We start from the raw sequence: 14,238 nt of genomic DNA, 5'->3' as shown, positions 1-14,238 counted from the left end.
GGGGTGATGTCATACACCTTTAATCCCAGTACTTGGGAGGCAGATGCAGGCCAATCTTGAGTTCAAGGCCAGCCTGGTCTACAGATTAAGTTCCAGGACAGCTAGGGCTACATAGAGAAACCCTTGAAAAGACAATAGAAAAATCAGTTAGCAGGGTCAGGTGGCTCACACCTGTAATCCCAGCAGTTATGGTATGGAAATGAAGGCTTGAAGATCGGTCAGGAGTTCATTGTCTTCCTCGGGTACATCCCAGCTCAAGGCCAGCCTAAGATATATGAGACCCTCCTTCAAAAAACAGCTGCACAGGAAAAGTCAGATGGCCTAGGGCACACAGCCCTACAAATACTGCTTCCGGGAGATCAGACAAACCCCTAGATCCACAGCAAGGCAGCAGGGAAAGGAATGCCAAGCAAGGAGACCTCCCTCTATGAGGCTGAAGTTTTCCCAGCCTCCTGGGATCGGGTATCGGCCTTACTCTTCTTCGGAGGTCTGCGGCGACCTGTGGTGAGAGCAGGCAAGGCAGTGACCATGTGTCCTGTACTAGGCCTCCCTCCCTCCACCACCCTGTGCTACCTCCCATCCGCCCTGAAGAGCCACTCCCAGGGGTCCCTTCCCAGCTCCAGGAGGATGTTTAAAAAGGTCCACCTGTGGCTGCTAGTCGCCCCCTTCTCTTTCCTTTCTTGGGGGCTGTAGTGGTTTCCTGGTTTTGTTGGAGGTTGGTCCCTTCAGACTGTTGAGCTATACTCTTAGGGGTGTGTTTCCTGTCCCTCCGAGTCCTGGAAATGGTCTTGCTCGAAAGTGGAAGGTCCTGGATAAGGAAAGGGGTGCTTACTAGGTTTCCCTCCTAGCAGTTTACAGGTTCACTAGGACCCACCACTGACATCCCCACCATGCACTGACACACCCTTGAGAGGGGGGAGACAGCTGGCCAGGAGTAAGCACAAAAGAGGCAGGGCCGGCTCTCCTACCTCTTTTCTGACCTCGGCCCCCAGCTGTGTCTCCTTTGACTTCTTTTTCCGGGATCTGCCCCCTGCAGGACATTGCTCTGGAGTTAGAGAGCATCCCTCTCTAGACTCCTATTGCTGGGTGACTCCAAGGCTGGAGAGGGATGGAGGATGGGGTGCAAGGCCAGCCCTTGGTCTTCCAGCTCTTTATCTCTTACATTAAGAACTGCTTACCTTTGGGTGCCAAGGGTCCAGGATCACCCTAAAATGGAATGAGGATAATTCTGGAATCAACCTGGTCTGGTGAAGGAAGGGACAGTTTTCCTTGGAGTGGCAAGGACATATCCTTTCAGATCAGTATAGTTCCCTGTCTAGGAAGCCTTTGAGTCCCTCCAACCGTGTGTGTGTGTGTGTGTGTGTGTGTACATACGCGAGCACACATGCGCACACACAAACAGCTGCTTTCAGCTGTTCTACTGGCTTGAACCCTGGGGCTCCAAGGAGAAGAGGATCACATTGGAGAACTATACATTCAGGAATGATGTTATCTTTGGCAGACTTCCACCTGGCTAGACCTCTGCCTCCTATCTTGTTGCCCCACCAGCTTCCCTAGGGTCTCCATGTGCTTATGGGAGCAGTAGGGCTCAAACCTTGAACCAGATGGTACGGCCGTGCCGGTCTCGCAGGGAACTCATGCCTGGCACGCCATAGCACTGCAGCCAGGCTCGAAAGGCAGCAAAATCCTCCTCTCCACGCTCTGGCCCATAGCCTTTGCCCCCTGAGGGACAGAAGAACCAGTCAGAGGTGAGGGAGCATTGTGGAGTGGGAGGAACAAAGGTTCACCATGGCTCAGAGCTCAGCTAAAGAAGCTGATGGACCGAGTCAGGGCCACACTGTCTTCTCCCACTGTGACTGGGCTGGCATCCTCCCACTCTGGCTCCTGGCCCCTCTCCATCAGCAAGGATGAATCCTTGTCCTTCCTACTGCATGGGAAGCTGGGAGGAAGTGGGAACTTGCCAAGAGACCTGGTCTGTTTAGCAAACTCCCATTGTCCAGGGTCAAGAGGTTAGCTGCCCAGTATCTCAGAGCTAAAGCAGAGAGCACTGGCCATCTTGGCTTCCCAGGCCTCACCCAGCTGAACCACTTCCTTGGGTACCAAGTGACACAGTTCCAGCAGGTCTGGGTTCTGCAGTTTGGCCTTGATCTTCTGGCTCAGAGTCAGCTCTGGGCTCTGAAGGGGGAATGGGTAGAACCAAGGTGTTAACACATCCCACCTCACGCTGAAAACAGTGGACTTGCCCTCTGAACTCAGCAAGACCTCTGATGTGGTTCACACCCCCTCCTCACCCTCCACACACTTGGTGAGCTGAGGTAGAGACACCTGGCTCTACCCTTGCCACACAAACCCACACACATGCTTGCACACCGTCCTCACCGGCCGGGACTGTTGCAGGGCCTCTAGAACTGTGCGGGCCTTCTCAAAAGGGGGGATCTTCAGCCTGGAACAGTGGGGAGGGCCCAGGCTAAGTAGTGGATAGGATCACCCATGCCCCACCCCAGCCATTGTTCCCACAGCCTGCCTGCTGACCGGTACAAGATCTCTGCCCTCAGATAGTTGCCAATGCCATTGAAGAATCTCTGGTCCAACAAGGCCTCACAAATGGGCCGGTCGAAGGCTTTGTTTGATAGATTCCGAAGTACGTTGTCCCTGGGGGAGGGGGGTGGCAAGCTGGATGCATGAGACCCATCCCACACCTCAGGATAGGGATAAAGGGCGGTGGGAAGGGGGGGGGGGAGCAGTTCCTGAATGCAAGGAGGAACGGTCTCAGTACTGTCTGGTTTCAGTACTATTGGGACAGTTTTCCTATTTGCTACATGGGAATAACATGGGATTGTTTATTAGTATTATTATTATTATTTTGGTTTTTGGAGATGGTTTCGCTGTAGCTTTGGAGCCTGTCCTGGAACTAGCTCTTATAGACCAGGCTGGCCTCGCACTCACAGAGATCTACCTGCCTCTGCCTCCTGAGTGCTGGGATTAAAAGCGTGCACCACCACTGCCCAGTGGGACTGTTTATTATTAAAGAATCAAAAATGTTCAGCTAGGCATGGTAGTTCACACCTGAAGTTCCAATACTTGGAGGGGCTGAGACAGAAGGACAGAGGCAAGTCTGGGGCCTGCCTTACTGACATAGCTAATCCCAGGCCAGGCAGGGCTCCGTGATAAGACCCTGTACCCCTGTACACACACACACCTTGGTGAGGCAATAACCCCACTGCTATGAGTATGTATCAAATGCCAGGCCGTCCTGGGATAGGGTGAAATCCTGTCTCAACTTGCCCCTACTCCCTCAAAGTATGAAGACTGGCTGGGTGGTGGGCATGAGTGTGATGAGACATTCTAAGAAAAAAAAAATGTAGCTGCTTCTGTGTGGTTCTAACCCCCCTCCCGCCCAAAGCACCCAGCTGGAGGACCATGGAAACAGCTTTGAAGTCAGTCAAGAGATAAACTAGAACCTCCTGGCAAACAGTCCATAGCCCTCACCTCCCAAGGAAAGACAGACAACGACAACCGAGGGCTATGGAGAGTGGCTTTCCTGAGTCAAGTGCTTCTGTGACAGAGATGTGACCAAGTCTAGGGCTCGACAGAGGCACAATCTGTTCCCAAGAAGGAAAATGAGAATGTGCCAGGTCCACCCCTGACCTGCAGAGACACTTTCATTTCCTGCCAAGACTCTCCTGGAGTTTACATAGTTGGCTTCACCTCCACCAGCCAGATCTCAGTTCAAAGATCACTTCCCGTGAGTGGCTGTTCCTGACATGCTCCCCACACTTGGCTAAAAGTCTGTGAATTTATTTTGTGGTGTCCTGGCCCCATGCCTTACCTGCATATCAGTGCCATGGACAAAGGGACACATTTACCCTGCCCACTGCTGTACCCTACAGGGTCTGTCTTGGAGTAAAGACTCTTATTGCCTGTTTAGAGGAATGTCTGAAAACAGGGACAATCAGAGGAGGCCCCAGGCAGACTGTGAGGACCACCAAAACCTGACTAACAGTCACTAGACCACCCTCTCCCCACTGTGCAGGTTGTTACTTAGGGTGCTTTGAAAGCCCTCCACCTTCCTTGATGGCCTGGGGCCACCGGGAAGCAAGGTGGGATGCTGGGCCCCAGTCCAACTCTAATGCTGTCTCTGTGTCCTCAGACCTTTGGCTGTCCTTCCTTTGGCCTGCCCTGACACCATCTCAATCCATAGACAGGAGACTGAGGCTCATTCGGGGCTAGGATTTGTCTCTCAGGGGCCTGGATGGTATTCTAGAATACATAGTCCTACCTGAACCGTTCATACTCCAGCAAGACACAGGGTCCACGGCCTGGCTGCCATTCACCCTCAGGATCCCAGTGGCCAAAACGGCGGATGTCCACGAAACAGAGGGCAAGCCGGGGGGCAGGTGGGGCCGTGTAAAAGCGTAGATGGGCATGGGGCGGCAGTGCATCTGCAGGTGCCAGCTGGAAGGATCCAGACATACCGAAGCGGAAGACAAGGGACAGCGGCTCCTGAGGGGGCTGGGCACCAGGCAGGGGGCTCAAAGTCAGGCGCAGCTCCTTGCCTCGGGCTACGGCTGAGATGTGGTAGGCACTGCTCTCAAAGGGCACCTCAGGGTTGCGGCTGACAGAGGACTTCTCCACACACCCGCCAAATACTAGCCCCTTACAGGTCTCATTTACAAAGCAGCTGGCGAGGTGCAGCTCTGGGCCCTCCGGCATTCTGAAGGCGGAATGGCGGCCCCTGTAGTGGGAAGAGGGCAACAGGTTGTGCCAGAAGATATCTTGTTGAGTAGGAATTGTCACCAAGGTTTTACAGAGGGGGAGGCAGAGAGGCGCATGGCCATCTAGGATAGGCAGGAAAATGCTGACCTAGTTGCATTCTGTTTCCCATCCAAAGTGCTAGCAAAGCCAGGGGACCAGGAAGCTAAAGCTGGAAGGCAGGATGGCAGGATGGCTGTCTTGCTCACCAATGCTTTCCTTGCATGGGCTTCCATACCCGCTTTTAGAATACAGTTCAGATCCTTGCTGAAGCCTGTTACCTTGTGTCCTCCGTGCTCACCCACCCACCCACCCACCCACCCACAAACCTGTCCCTCCCACTACACACAGTAGAACAGTGGAGGAAGGCTTGCTTTCTCCCCATCCACATCCTGACTTCAGAGCTCCCAGAGTTCAGTGGTTCTCACCATCTGTTCAGCTGGCTCTATCTGCTCGACCACAGCTTAGACTGGCCCTGAGTTTCTCTAGCATTCACGGAGGTGGAAACTCAACTGCATGTTGGGCCAGCAGCAGCAGACCTAGCCTGCTGTCACCACAAATACAGGGCGGAGAGGCTCCCTCCCAGCTGCCCTCTAGTCTGGGCAGGGAGCAGAACTAGGAGGGAATGCCTCATTTGTGCACAGCCCTATTCTTACACCAGGTGTGGGGTGGGGTAGCTGTAGTGGGGGGGTGCAAGAAAGAACCGGGGTCTGGTTCTTTGCCCTCACGCCCTCTTTGCTACTTGCAAAGAGGAGAACTTGCTACTTGCTATTTGAGGAGAAGGTACGTGTCGAGAGGACAGGCAGTTTATCCAGGGCAAAAGAAAAGTTCGGTTAGGGGAAAACCTTTAGGGTCCTAGTTTTCCGAGCAGGCGGAGTTCTCTATGGGACTCCCTCCCCACCCCAACAAAATCTGGGGTTTCCTGCCTTCCCAGGCTCCCAGGTAATTTAGATCTTCAGTTCCACCGAGGACCCGTAACGCCCGCATCCAAGCTGGATACCTGTGCTGGTTGTGTTTCAAAAGTAGGCTGCTGCTACTAAGGGGTTAATTGCAGCGGCTTGCCGAACCTTAGAGCACGCTGGGAGAGGACGTAGCGGCCCTGGTTTCTTCTGGGAAGTGTAGTTCCTCTGGCAGGCTGCGCTGAAGGGAATGGAGTTCTTTAGTTACGGAGATCCCCGGGTGGTAGGCAAGCTTTGTGGCAGTCGCAAGGCCCGGAGGTGGCAAAAGAATTCGTCTTACGGTGAGCGCGGTCAGAACTGGTGCCCGGAGTCGCAACTGTCTGCAGTTGAAGTTACCAGTTAGTCTGGCCAGGGTTGACACCCGCAGCCGGAAACAGCACTGACTGTGTAGAACCACCTGCAAGCTGTGTGCAAGACACACACAGGTGCACGATAAACTCCCTGGGGACCCGAGAGGACCGTAATTGTCAGTGCAGTCAGGCTTAACAATAAACAACATTATCACTATCTGCGGAGCAGGAAGTGCTTCCGGCAATAACAGGCTTTTAAATTGAATCCGCAGTTCTGTAGGGGAGGGGCTCTGTGACAGCCTTAGGTAAAGTCAGGATTTAGACCCAAAGGTTTGCTTCGTCTGACTGTCACAACCTCAGACGTACAAAGTGTAGACAAGATACTTTTTTGACAAACACAAGGGATCAATGCAAAGTGCAGGAACAGAACCTGAGGAAGTCCTGTGTGTAGCTGCGGCAGGGAGTGGGCTAGGTTGAGCACAAGAGAAGAGAGAAGTACTATTCGGACTGAGCCTCAAAAAGCCTGGGTCTTGCCTCGAAAAACAAAAGCAAAAAGCCCTGGGAAGTGGAAGCAGAAGGATTAAAAAGTGTAACGGAGAAAGAAAGCCTCTGCAGGGTGTTTTGCATTTACCCGGCGCTGACCAACAACCATGATTGCCCTTCCGTTTATTTACTTCTCAATTTTTTTTTGTTTTTATTTTTAGATGAGGAAGGCTAAAGAAGGGTCTTGCTATCTATTCCTGATTGGCCTGGAACTCAAACTGGCCTCCAATTTACTCCAATCCTCCTTCCTCAACCTCCCCAGTAAGAATTGGGGTTCTAGGTGTGGTGGTTTGAATGAGGATGGCCCCTATAGGCTTATGTTTTTGAATACCTGGGTCCCGCGTGCAGGAACTGTTTGGGAAGAATTAGGAAGTGTGGCCTTGTAGAAGGTGTATCAATGGGGGCGGGTTTTGAGGTTTCAAAAGCCCACACCATTTTTGTCTGTCTCTGTCTCCCTCTCCACCCCCCTCTGCTCTCTGCCTCCTGCTTGTGTCTTAACATGTAAGCTCTCAGCTACTGTCCAGTGCCATGCCTGCCTTCCAGAGGTCATGCTCCTGGCCATGATGGCCACGTACTCACCCTCTGAAACTTTAAGCCCCAACAAACTCTTCTATAAGTCGCCTTCCTTTGTAGCACGATTAATAAAAACCCAGAAACAGATATTGGGGTTCAACCTGAAGATCAGAAAAGCAAAGCAGCCAGCTACTGGCTCTTACTTCTACCTCAGGCTGAAATGACTATCCTGCCTCCATGAATCCTCAGAATAAGACTGAGCTGAGAGCTGTTTCTTCCTGTTTTGCATTCCTAGCGCTGGGATTAAAGGTGTGCACCACTACTGCTGGCTTCTTTGGGGAACTAGTGTAGCTGCTGGGATTAAAGGTGTGTGTGACCACTGCCTGGTCTGTAAGACTGCCCAGTGGAACTGTTGTACTCTCTGATCTTCAGGCAAGCTTTATTTACTAAAATACAAATGAAATATCATGACATTTTTTGGTCATGGTGTTTTGTCGCAGCAACAGGAAAGTAAGACATCCATTATGCCTGGCTTCAGTATGCGCTTTTAAAAAGATTTACTTTGTTTTAATTTTAAGTATGTAAGTGTTTATCTATATGTATGTATGTGCTTCGTGTGCCTGTCTGGTGCACTCTGAGGTGAGAAGAAGGCATTGGATCCCTGTAACTAGAATTATAGATGGTTTTGTTCCACCATAGGGTGCGGGGAACTGAAACCGGATCCTCTGAAAGAGCAGCAAGTGCTCTCCATCTTTCTAACCATCAAGTATGAGGGGGTTTCGCATTTTGTTTTGTTTTGTGTTTTTGAGACAGGGTCTCACTAGATAGCCCTAGCTGACCTGAAACTTGCTGTGTAGACCAGGATGGCCTCAAACTCAGAGAGATCCACCTGTCCCTGCTGGAATTAAAGATGCTGCCACACCTGGCTGAGCGTGACAAATACATAATTATACGGTTGGACCCTAAATTCCAATTACCGAGGAGGAGTCACCCCAAGAGACCACCTCTTACACCACAGCTGATGTAAAAGCATGAGGATTTTATTAATTCTGTCATCACAGGGTCTTTCAGCATTCAAGAGGCTAGAAAGACCCCGAATGGCTGATACAGGCTATTTTTAAAGGAAAAAAACACAGAAGCAAGGGGGCTGTCTGGGGGTTGTTTATTAACTATTTTGATTGGCTTATTCAAAAGGTCTATTATCAATAATTGCCTGGAGAGCTGTTGCCAGATCAGATGAGGTAAGGGGGAACATCTGAGAGTCACTTTGCCCCTTTCCTAGGGACTCAATCAAAACACCAGGAACTGAGTCAACACCTGAAGGTCATCTTGCCCCTATTCAGGGAGATGGAAAGTTCCCAACATCTCAGTACGTGCATGTGTAGCTGTTACATTCTTGGTTCCCAGGGGGAGGGAGGAACACTACTGCTGAGAGGCCTCAAACATGGCTTCAGAATTGTCTTCAAGTTTTACAATACATGCTCCTCACACTCAGGAGATTAGACCCATAAAAGCATATATATATATATATATATATATATATATATATATATATATATATATATATATATATAGCATTACAGAGAAGAAACCACCGTGCTAGTTATCTGTGGATACACAGATTTTTATAACATGTGGCATAAAAAAAACAAACAAAAATGCATTGGGGGGGGGAAACATGTGGCATATATACTGGGCTGGAAAGATAGCTCAGTGGTTAAAGCACTTATTCTTCAGATACTCTGCCAATCATAGTGGTCTTGGTCACCTTTGTCTTGCAGTGACAAAAGGCCAAGACTGTGACCAAGCTTGGTTCTCAGCACCCACATCTGACAGCTCACAACTGTAGCTCTAGGGGGATCCGAAACCTCTGGTCTCATCAGGCAATTGTACTTGTGTGTGAGAACATGAACTAGTGAGCGCACGTGTGTACATACACCTGGGCACACGCACAAGTTATAAAGATGAGTCTTAAGAAACAGCACGAGGGTTATAAGCAGAGTAGAATGTTATTCACTGCCCGCCACAGGCAGCAGCATAGATAACCTTGAGGACATCATGCCAAGTGGTAGATGGGTCCAGAAGGACCCTGAGATTCCATTTCCATGGGGCATCTAAATTAACCAAACATACAAAGGGACAGTAGGATGGCTGCAGAAGGGAGGAAGGTGATGGTAAGAATAAAGTTTCCCTTGTCCAAGATGAGCAAGTGCAGCCTGGGATCTGTAGGTAGCACTGTTGTGCAGCAGAACGTTGATGGGATGGCTCCCATGTTGTATTCTTTTTGTTAATTATGTTGTTGTTGTGACGTGTATACGATGGGGGGCATTTGTGTTCCACAGTGCATATGTGGAGGTCAGAGGTCAACTTGCAGGAGTCAGTTCTCTCCTGCCAGTTGAAGCAGCCCTCTCTCGTTTATGCCGCTGTACCCCAGCCTAGCTATCACCAGGGCTTCTGGGCAATTCTCCTGTCTCCGCTCCTTGTCTTGATTGACTTAAGAGTGCTGAGATTGTAAATGCTTGCTACTGCATCCTGTTCTTTTACATGGGTTTCCAGAATCAAAAGCAAGTACCTTGACCCCTGAGCCATCTATGTTAACTGCCCTTATCACAGTATAGGGAATATATTTTGCCGTCTACTCCCAGATTTGCCTGTGCTGTTATACTCCCTAGCTCATTCCTCTTGACAGCCAAAATGTTCTCTTGTGAGACAAGCTACTTTGTTTATGCAGTTCCTACCTGGGGGCAGCTGGGTGTAAGACTGATTATTTCCTCAGCATCATGCAAATATCCACTTTCACATCAACATTTAAAAAAAGTTTTTAAAGATAGGGCTTCACTATATAGCCCTGGCTTTCCTAGAACTGGCTGTGCAGACCAGTCTGGCTTTGAGCCCACAGAGACTCACCTGCCTCTGCTTCAGGAGTGCGGGATTAAAGGCATTGACTGGATTAATGGTATTGACTACCATGCTCATCTTAACTTGTTTTGTTTTCCAAGACAGGGTTTCTCTGTGTCGCCCTGGCTGTCCTGGAACTTGCTTTGTAGACCAGGCTGGCCTTGAACTTATAAAGATTCCCCTGCCTCTGCCTCCTGAGTGCTAGGATTAAAAATGTACACCACCACCACTCAGTTTCCAGGTCCATCTTTTACAAAGAGCCTTTCACTCTGTGGGTGGGGGCTCACACTGAGCGGTGGGGTACATCTGTTAGGTACACTGTCAGTGTGTCTTCAGTGTGTCTTCAGTGTGTCTGAAGGTTAGGGACAGTTTTCTGGAGTCATCCTTCCTTCCCCATGTAGGCCACCTACTCACTGTACCCTCACAGGGCCCTTCTAGATACATGGACAGAGGGGTGGCTTCAGACATGGTGTATGCGCGTTCGTGTATGTGTGTGTGCGTGCATGTGTGCGTGTGTATACGTATGTGTGTGTGTGTGTGTGTGTGTGAACATTCAGTTTGCAGCACCCAACCTCTTGCTAAGGAGGAGTTCAGGCTTGGAGTCTTCTCATCCTAGCAACCACAGCAAGGAGATGCTCTTTCTTTTTTCTGCCCCACGCACCAGCCCCAGTGTCATTCACTTGCAGGGAGCCTGAAGACAAGGGCAGAAGGGGCAGAGCCAAAAGCCTCACAAGTCAGAGTTTGTACCCCAACTTGCCTAGCTGTAGACATGCTGTTCACTCTGGTCCTTGGTCCCAGGGTTGAGGAAATAAGTGATGGGCAGGGTAGGACGTAAGAGCTTGCCCGACACGCATGAAGCCCTGGGTTTGTTCCCAATGCCACATAAACCAGGCGTGGCGGTGCATGGCTGTAATCTCAAGAAGTAGAGGCAGAAGGATTACAAGTTTAAGATCGACCTCAACTAGATACCAAGGTGGAGTCCAACTTGGCCTCAGGACTTCTTTCGAAAACAACAGAAGCAAGCAAGCCCCATACGTGTTTCTGTACACAAGTTTATTCTTTTTTTCCTGTAAAAAATGGTCGATAAGTATTTTTTTTTCAAAGGAAAGAAGGGAATTCTATGGAAGATCCCCAGGAGTCCCATGGAGAAAGCCAGCAGCCAGAGGGCCAAGAGAACAGAGCCACCCTTGGAAGTGACGTGTGGAGGGGAGCGACTCAGTGCAGGCAGGGCAGCTCCACAGAGGCCAGGAACACCCACACCCTTCTCAGCTCAAAGCCGCCATCAGGGTCTGGGCTTGCTTCAGTTCTGCAGGGAAAGGGGGTACACGGAGGGTGACAAGGAACAGAAGCTAGTCTAAGGCCAGCTTGGCCTTTATAGCCAGTTCTAAGTCAGCCAGACCCAGGTGGGTCCCCACCCCCTGTAGGTCCAGTCTCACCTGCCAGGAGAACCTGGAACTTGTCTGCCGAGAGGGACATGGAAACAGGTTGGGCTAGGGCACCCGGGGCAGGCACAACCTCTAGCTGCAGGTGCACCATGGGCTCCTCGACAGAACGCAGCAGGCTGGAGCTCAGGGTGTAGTCCACCCGCCAGCTCACATTGGCCAGCTTGTTCACTGCAGGCAAGAAGTCAGGCAGCTGTCAATCAGGCAAGCCAGGAAGTCACCCACCTCACTCCCCGACGGGGCTCATTTCACAACCCTTCAACCCAGGCCTGTAGGACAGACAAGTACTTGAGTATCAACCATGGGCCTCAGAGAAAAGAAACTCAGGCCATAGTGTCGTGAGATCCTTCGCCAGTTCTAAACCCTTCAACTGCTCTGGGTGCACCAGTGGTTCAGGCTTCCTCCGGAGCAAAGGCGTTTGGCTTGTGTTTGTACCTTCAAGAGTACAGCCCAGCCCCGCCCCCCCCACCAGCTGTTTTCCTACTCACCGCGCAAGCTGCAGGCCCGAAGGTGCTCCTGTAGGGGGCTCTGCTTCTCTTCATAACAGCGGCACAGGCTGGTGGCGTGCTCTGCAGGTAGACGGAGCTCTGTTGAGGTGGCAGGTGGAGCCTGGCATCGGGCTTAGAGGGTGGGTCTCAGGATCCAGGGCCCACGAAGCCTCAGTGTATCCTCCGGGAAGCCCTCCCCACAGGTTTCCCACCTGCCTGTCCACCCTGCATACCTCTGGGCAGCCCCAGCTGCTGTAGCTCACTGGACAAGGAATCGCTGTCCACACTGTGCTTGGCTGCACTCGAGAGGATGAAACTCAGCACCGCGACTGTGGCCTTTACATCTCCAGACTCTACAGTTGGGCACACAGGTTGGGCAGGGGATGGCACAGTGACCCCGACCACCCCCCTGCCCTGTTATCTTCAGCTTTGGACCCCAAGTTTCTTGAACCCTGGGCAATACTACTGGACCAGCACAAGCTGGGAGAGGGTGGGGACAGGACTAGCAATATGGTTCTTCCCTTCCTGTCCTCCCCTGAAGCAGGAGGGTCAAGGAAGGCTGTGGTTCCCGGAACGGGGTACTCACCAAACTTGGCATCAGCAGTAAGCTTCAGGATCTTCTCATACTGTGGGGAAAGGAGGTCCTCAGGGGGTGCTAGAGCCCTGTCTCCAGCCCCTTGCCCCTAGCCCAGATCCTACGGTAAGGAATGTTCTGGGAAGGAAGGGGATGTCCAAGGGGGCTGAGAGGCTTCAGAACAGACTTCTATGGGGGCTCATAAGGTTATCGGTCAATGGAGTGTTGGGTCCTGTACTCACATCAATGCCCTGCCCCAGAAGCTCCTTTAGCACCTGGCTACACAGCAGCCGCAGCTTCACAGAGGACTGCAAAGGATGACCCTGTTTCAGACAGACTGACCCACCCACCTTACCCCTCATTTCTGGAGGATTGACTGAAGAAGAACGTGACCACAGTCACAGTCACATAGCATGGCGGTCCCACGAGGGAGACTCCGTTCCCCCCACTCCCAACTCCCCCCCACCCCAGGCTCCCAGTCTCAAGCTCCTCCCTCCTCCCCCCAACCCCAAGTAAACTGGTGCACTCAACAATCTTGGCCAGTGTGCTGATCTCTGCCAGGACCCAGTCAGGACAGTCCAGATCGCCACAGAACCGGAACCTCTGTAAGAGGGTAAGGTGGGAAGTCAGGCTGCAGAAAGGGCTGAGGTGTGCCCAGGATCCATGTTCAGGATGCACACTCTCTGGTCACCTGTTCTCCTTATCACCAGACTGTCTTGGGTGCTGCGCTCTCCCTGCCCGCATGCCACCTGACCTTGTTCTGACTTTTACTCTATCTGCTCAGCAAGCATCAACAGGTGGCAGGCCCACTATGCTCCAGCCCAACAGCTTGCTCGATGCTACCTGATTCTAGGTTTTTGGGGCCTTGTTGTTGGCAGTGCTGGGGCTTAAAATCAGAGCCTCGGGCATGTCTACCACTGAGTTACAGCACCAGATCCTACTTCCCATAATTTCCTCTTTATTACAAGGCACTGTGGGCGGTCGGAGGGAATTCTAGTTTGATAAATGGTAATCCAAGTCCCAGCAAGATTTGATCTTTGCTTATCTTGCCCCATCTTCACGAAGCTCTAGCGAGACAAGATGTGCACTCTCCCGGGGGCCTAGCTCTTCCAGAGGCTGTACAACTGTTCTCTCTTAGGACACCCTTCTGTTGCCGCTGCTTCCCGAAAGGATTACACAAACGACCCTTCACCGAGAGGGCTCAAAAAGTCTCCGCGGTTGGAGAAAGAACTATGCCTGCCAATCCCTGCTTCTGCCTTGCCCTCTCCTTTTGCAGCTGAAATCGCGGTGCCTGTGCTGGCTGGACGCTCAACATGAATCTGCTGAATGAATGGATGTATGAGTCAGGAAGCTCATCCAATCAAAAACCACTTCCTGGCTCTGGAAAGCGGAGAGGTTTCCTAACGGTGTGGACTGATCCTAAGCATATTCTCGTCTTGATCACCCGACATCTGGGGAAGTGGGCTCCCGCGGGAGGTCCTCGTGGGACCGTGGTGAGTGCGTGAGAATCCGGGTGGGTCCCTCCAGGCCCAGGGATGAACGCGGTCCCCTGCCCATGCTGTGATGCGTGGCTGCGCCTGCGGACTCGGCCGCCCCGCCGCACCCAGAGGCGCCAGTGAAGAGTCTCTCCCTACCAAGCCTCTTCTCGCCCGAAACCCATCTTCACATCTCTACTAATCCCTCACCATGGTGCCAAGAGACCGACTCCTTCCAGGGGTTCTTCCGGCTCAACACAGGTCAGCTGACTCGGCGGTCACGTGACACCGACTGGTAAAGGCT

General features: G+C 51.7%; 2 protein-coding genes across 7 annotated transcripts; both read right to left on the bottom strand.

Moving 5' to 3' along the window:
• Positions 1 to 10: 10 nt before the first annotated feature.
• Neil1 (nei like DNA glycosylase 1) lies at positions 11 to 6,193 on the bottom strand. Of its 5 annotated transcripts, none has more exons than XM_075965805.1 (11): positions 5,992 to 6,193; positions 5,753 to 5,892; positions 4,280 to 4,735; positions 2,533 to 2,652; positions 2,371 to 2,443; positions 2,076 to 2,175; positions 1,595 to 1,722; positions 1,179 to 1,206; positions 969 to 1,030; positions 646 to 808; positions 11 to 499 (listed from the first exon to the last, which is right to left on the bottom strand). In XM_075965805.1, exons 3-11 carry the CDS (start codon positions 4,711 to 4,713, stop codon positions 426 to 428), a joined length of 1,182 nt encoding a protein of 393 aa, XP_075821920.1. In that variant the 5' UTR covers positions 4,714 to 4,735; positions 5,753 to 5,892; positions 5,992 to 6,193; the 3' UTR covers positions 11 to 425. The 5 variants fall into 5 exon arrangements, with proteins under 5 accessions (XP_075821920.1, XP_075821921.1, XP_075821922.1 ...); XM_075965806.1 differs by having other exon boundaries at positions 5,753 to 5,887; XM_075965807.1 differs by lacking the exons at positions 5,753 to 5,892; positions 5,992 to 6,193 and adding an exon at positions 5,181 to 5,731.
• Positions 6,194 to 10,991: 4,798 nt separating this feature from the next.
• Commd4 (COMM domain containing 4) lies at positions 10,992 to 14,238 on the bottom strand. 2 transcript variants are annotated; one of them, XM_075965800.1, is made up of 8 exons: positions 14,145 to 14,238; positions 12,991 to 13,062; positions 12,702 to 12,767; positions 12,472 to 12,511; positions 12,119 to 12,238; positions 11,886 to 11,984; positions 11,392 to 11,568; positions 10,992 to 11,261 (listed from the first exon to the last, which is right to left on the bottom strand). In XM_075965800.1, exons 1-8 carry the CDS (start codon positions 14,145 to 14,147, stop codon positions 11,221 to 11,223), a joined length of 618 nt encoding a protein of 205 aa, XP_075821915.1. In that variant the 5' UTR covers positions 14,148 to 14,238; the 3' UTR covers positions 10,992 to 11,220. The 2 variants fall into 2 exon arrangements, with proteins under 2 accessions (XP_075821915.1, XP_075821916.1); XM_075965801.1 differs by having other exon boundaries at positions 11,886 to 11,966; positions 14,145 to 14,237.

This window comes from Microtus pennsylvanicus, chromosome 3 (assembly GCF_037038515.1).
Source record: "Microtus pennsylvanicus isolate mMicPen1 chromosome 3, mMicPen1.hap1, whole genome shotgun sequence".
Taxonomy (NCBI): domain Eukaryota; kingdom Metazoa; phylum Chordata; class Mammalia; order Rodentia; family Cricetidae; genus Microtus; species Microtus pennsylvanicus.
The sequence above is the reverse complement of the archived record's forward strand: the minus strand, read 5'-3'. Positions and strand labels throughout refer to the sequence as shown.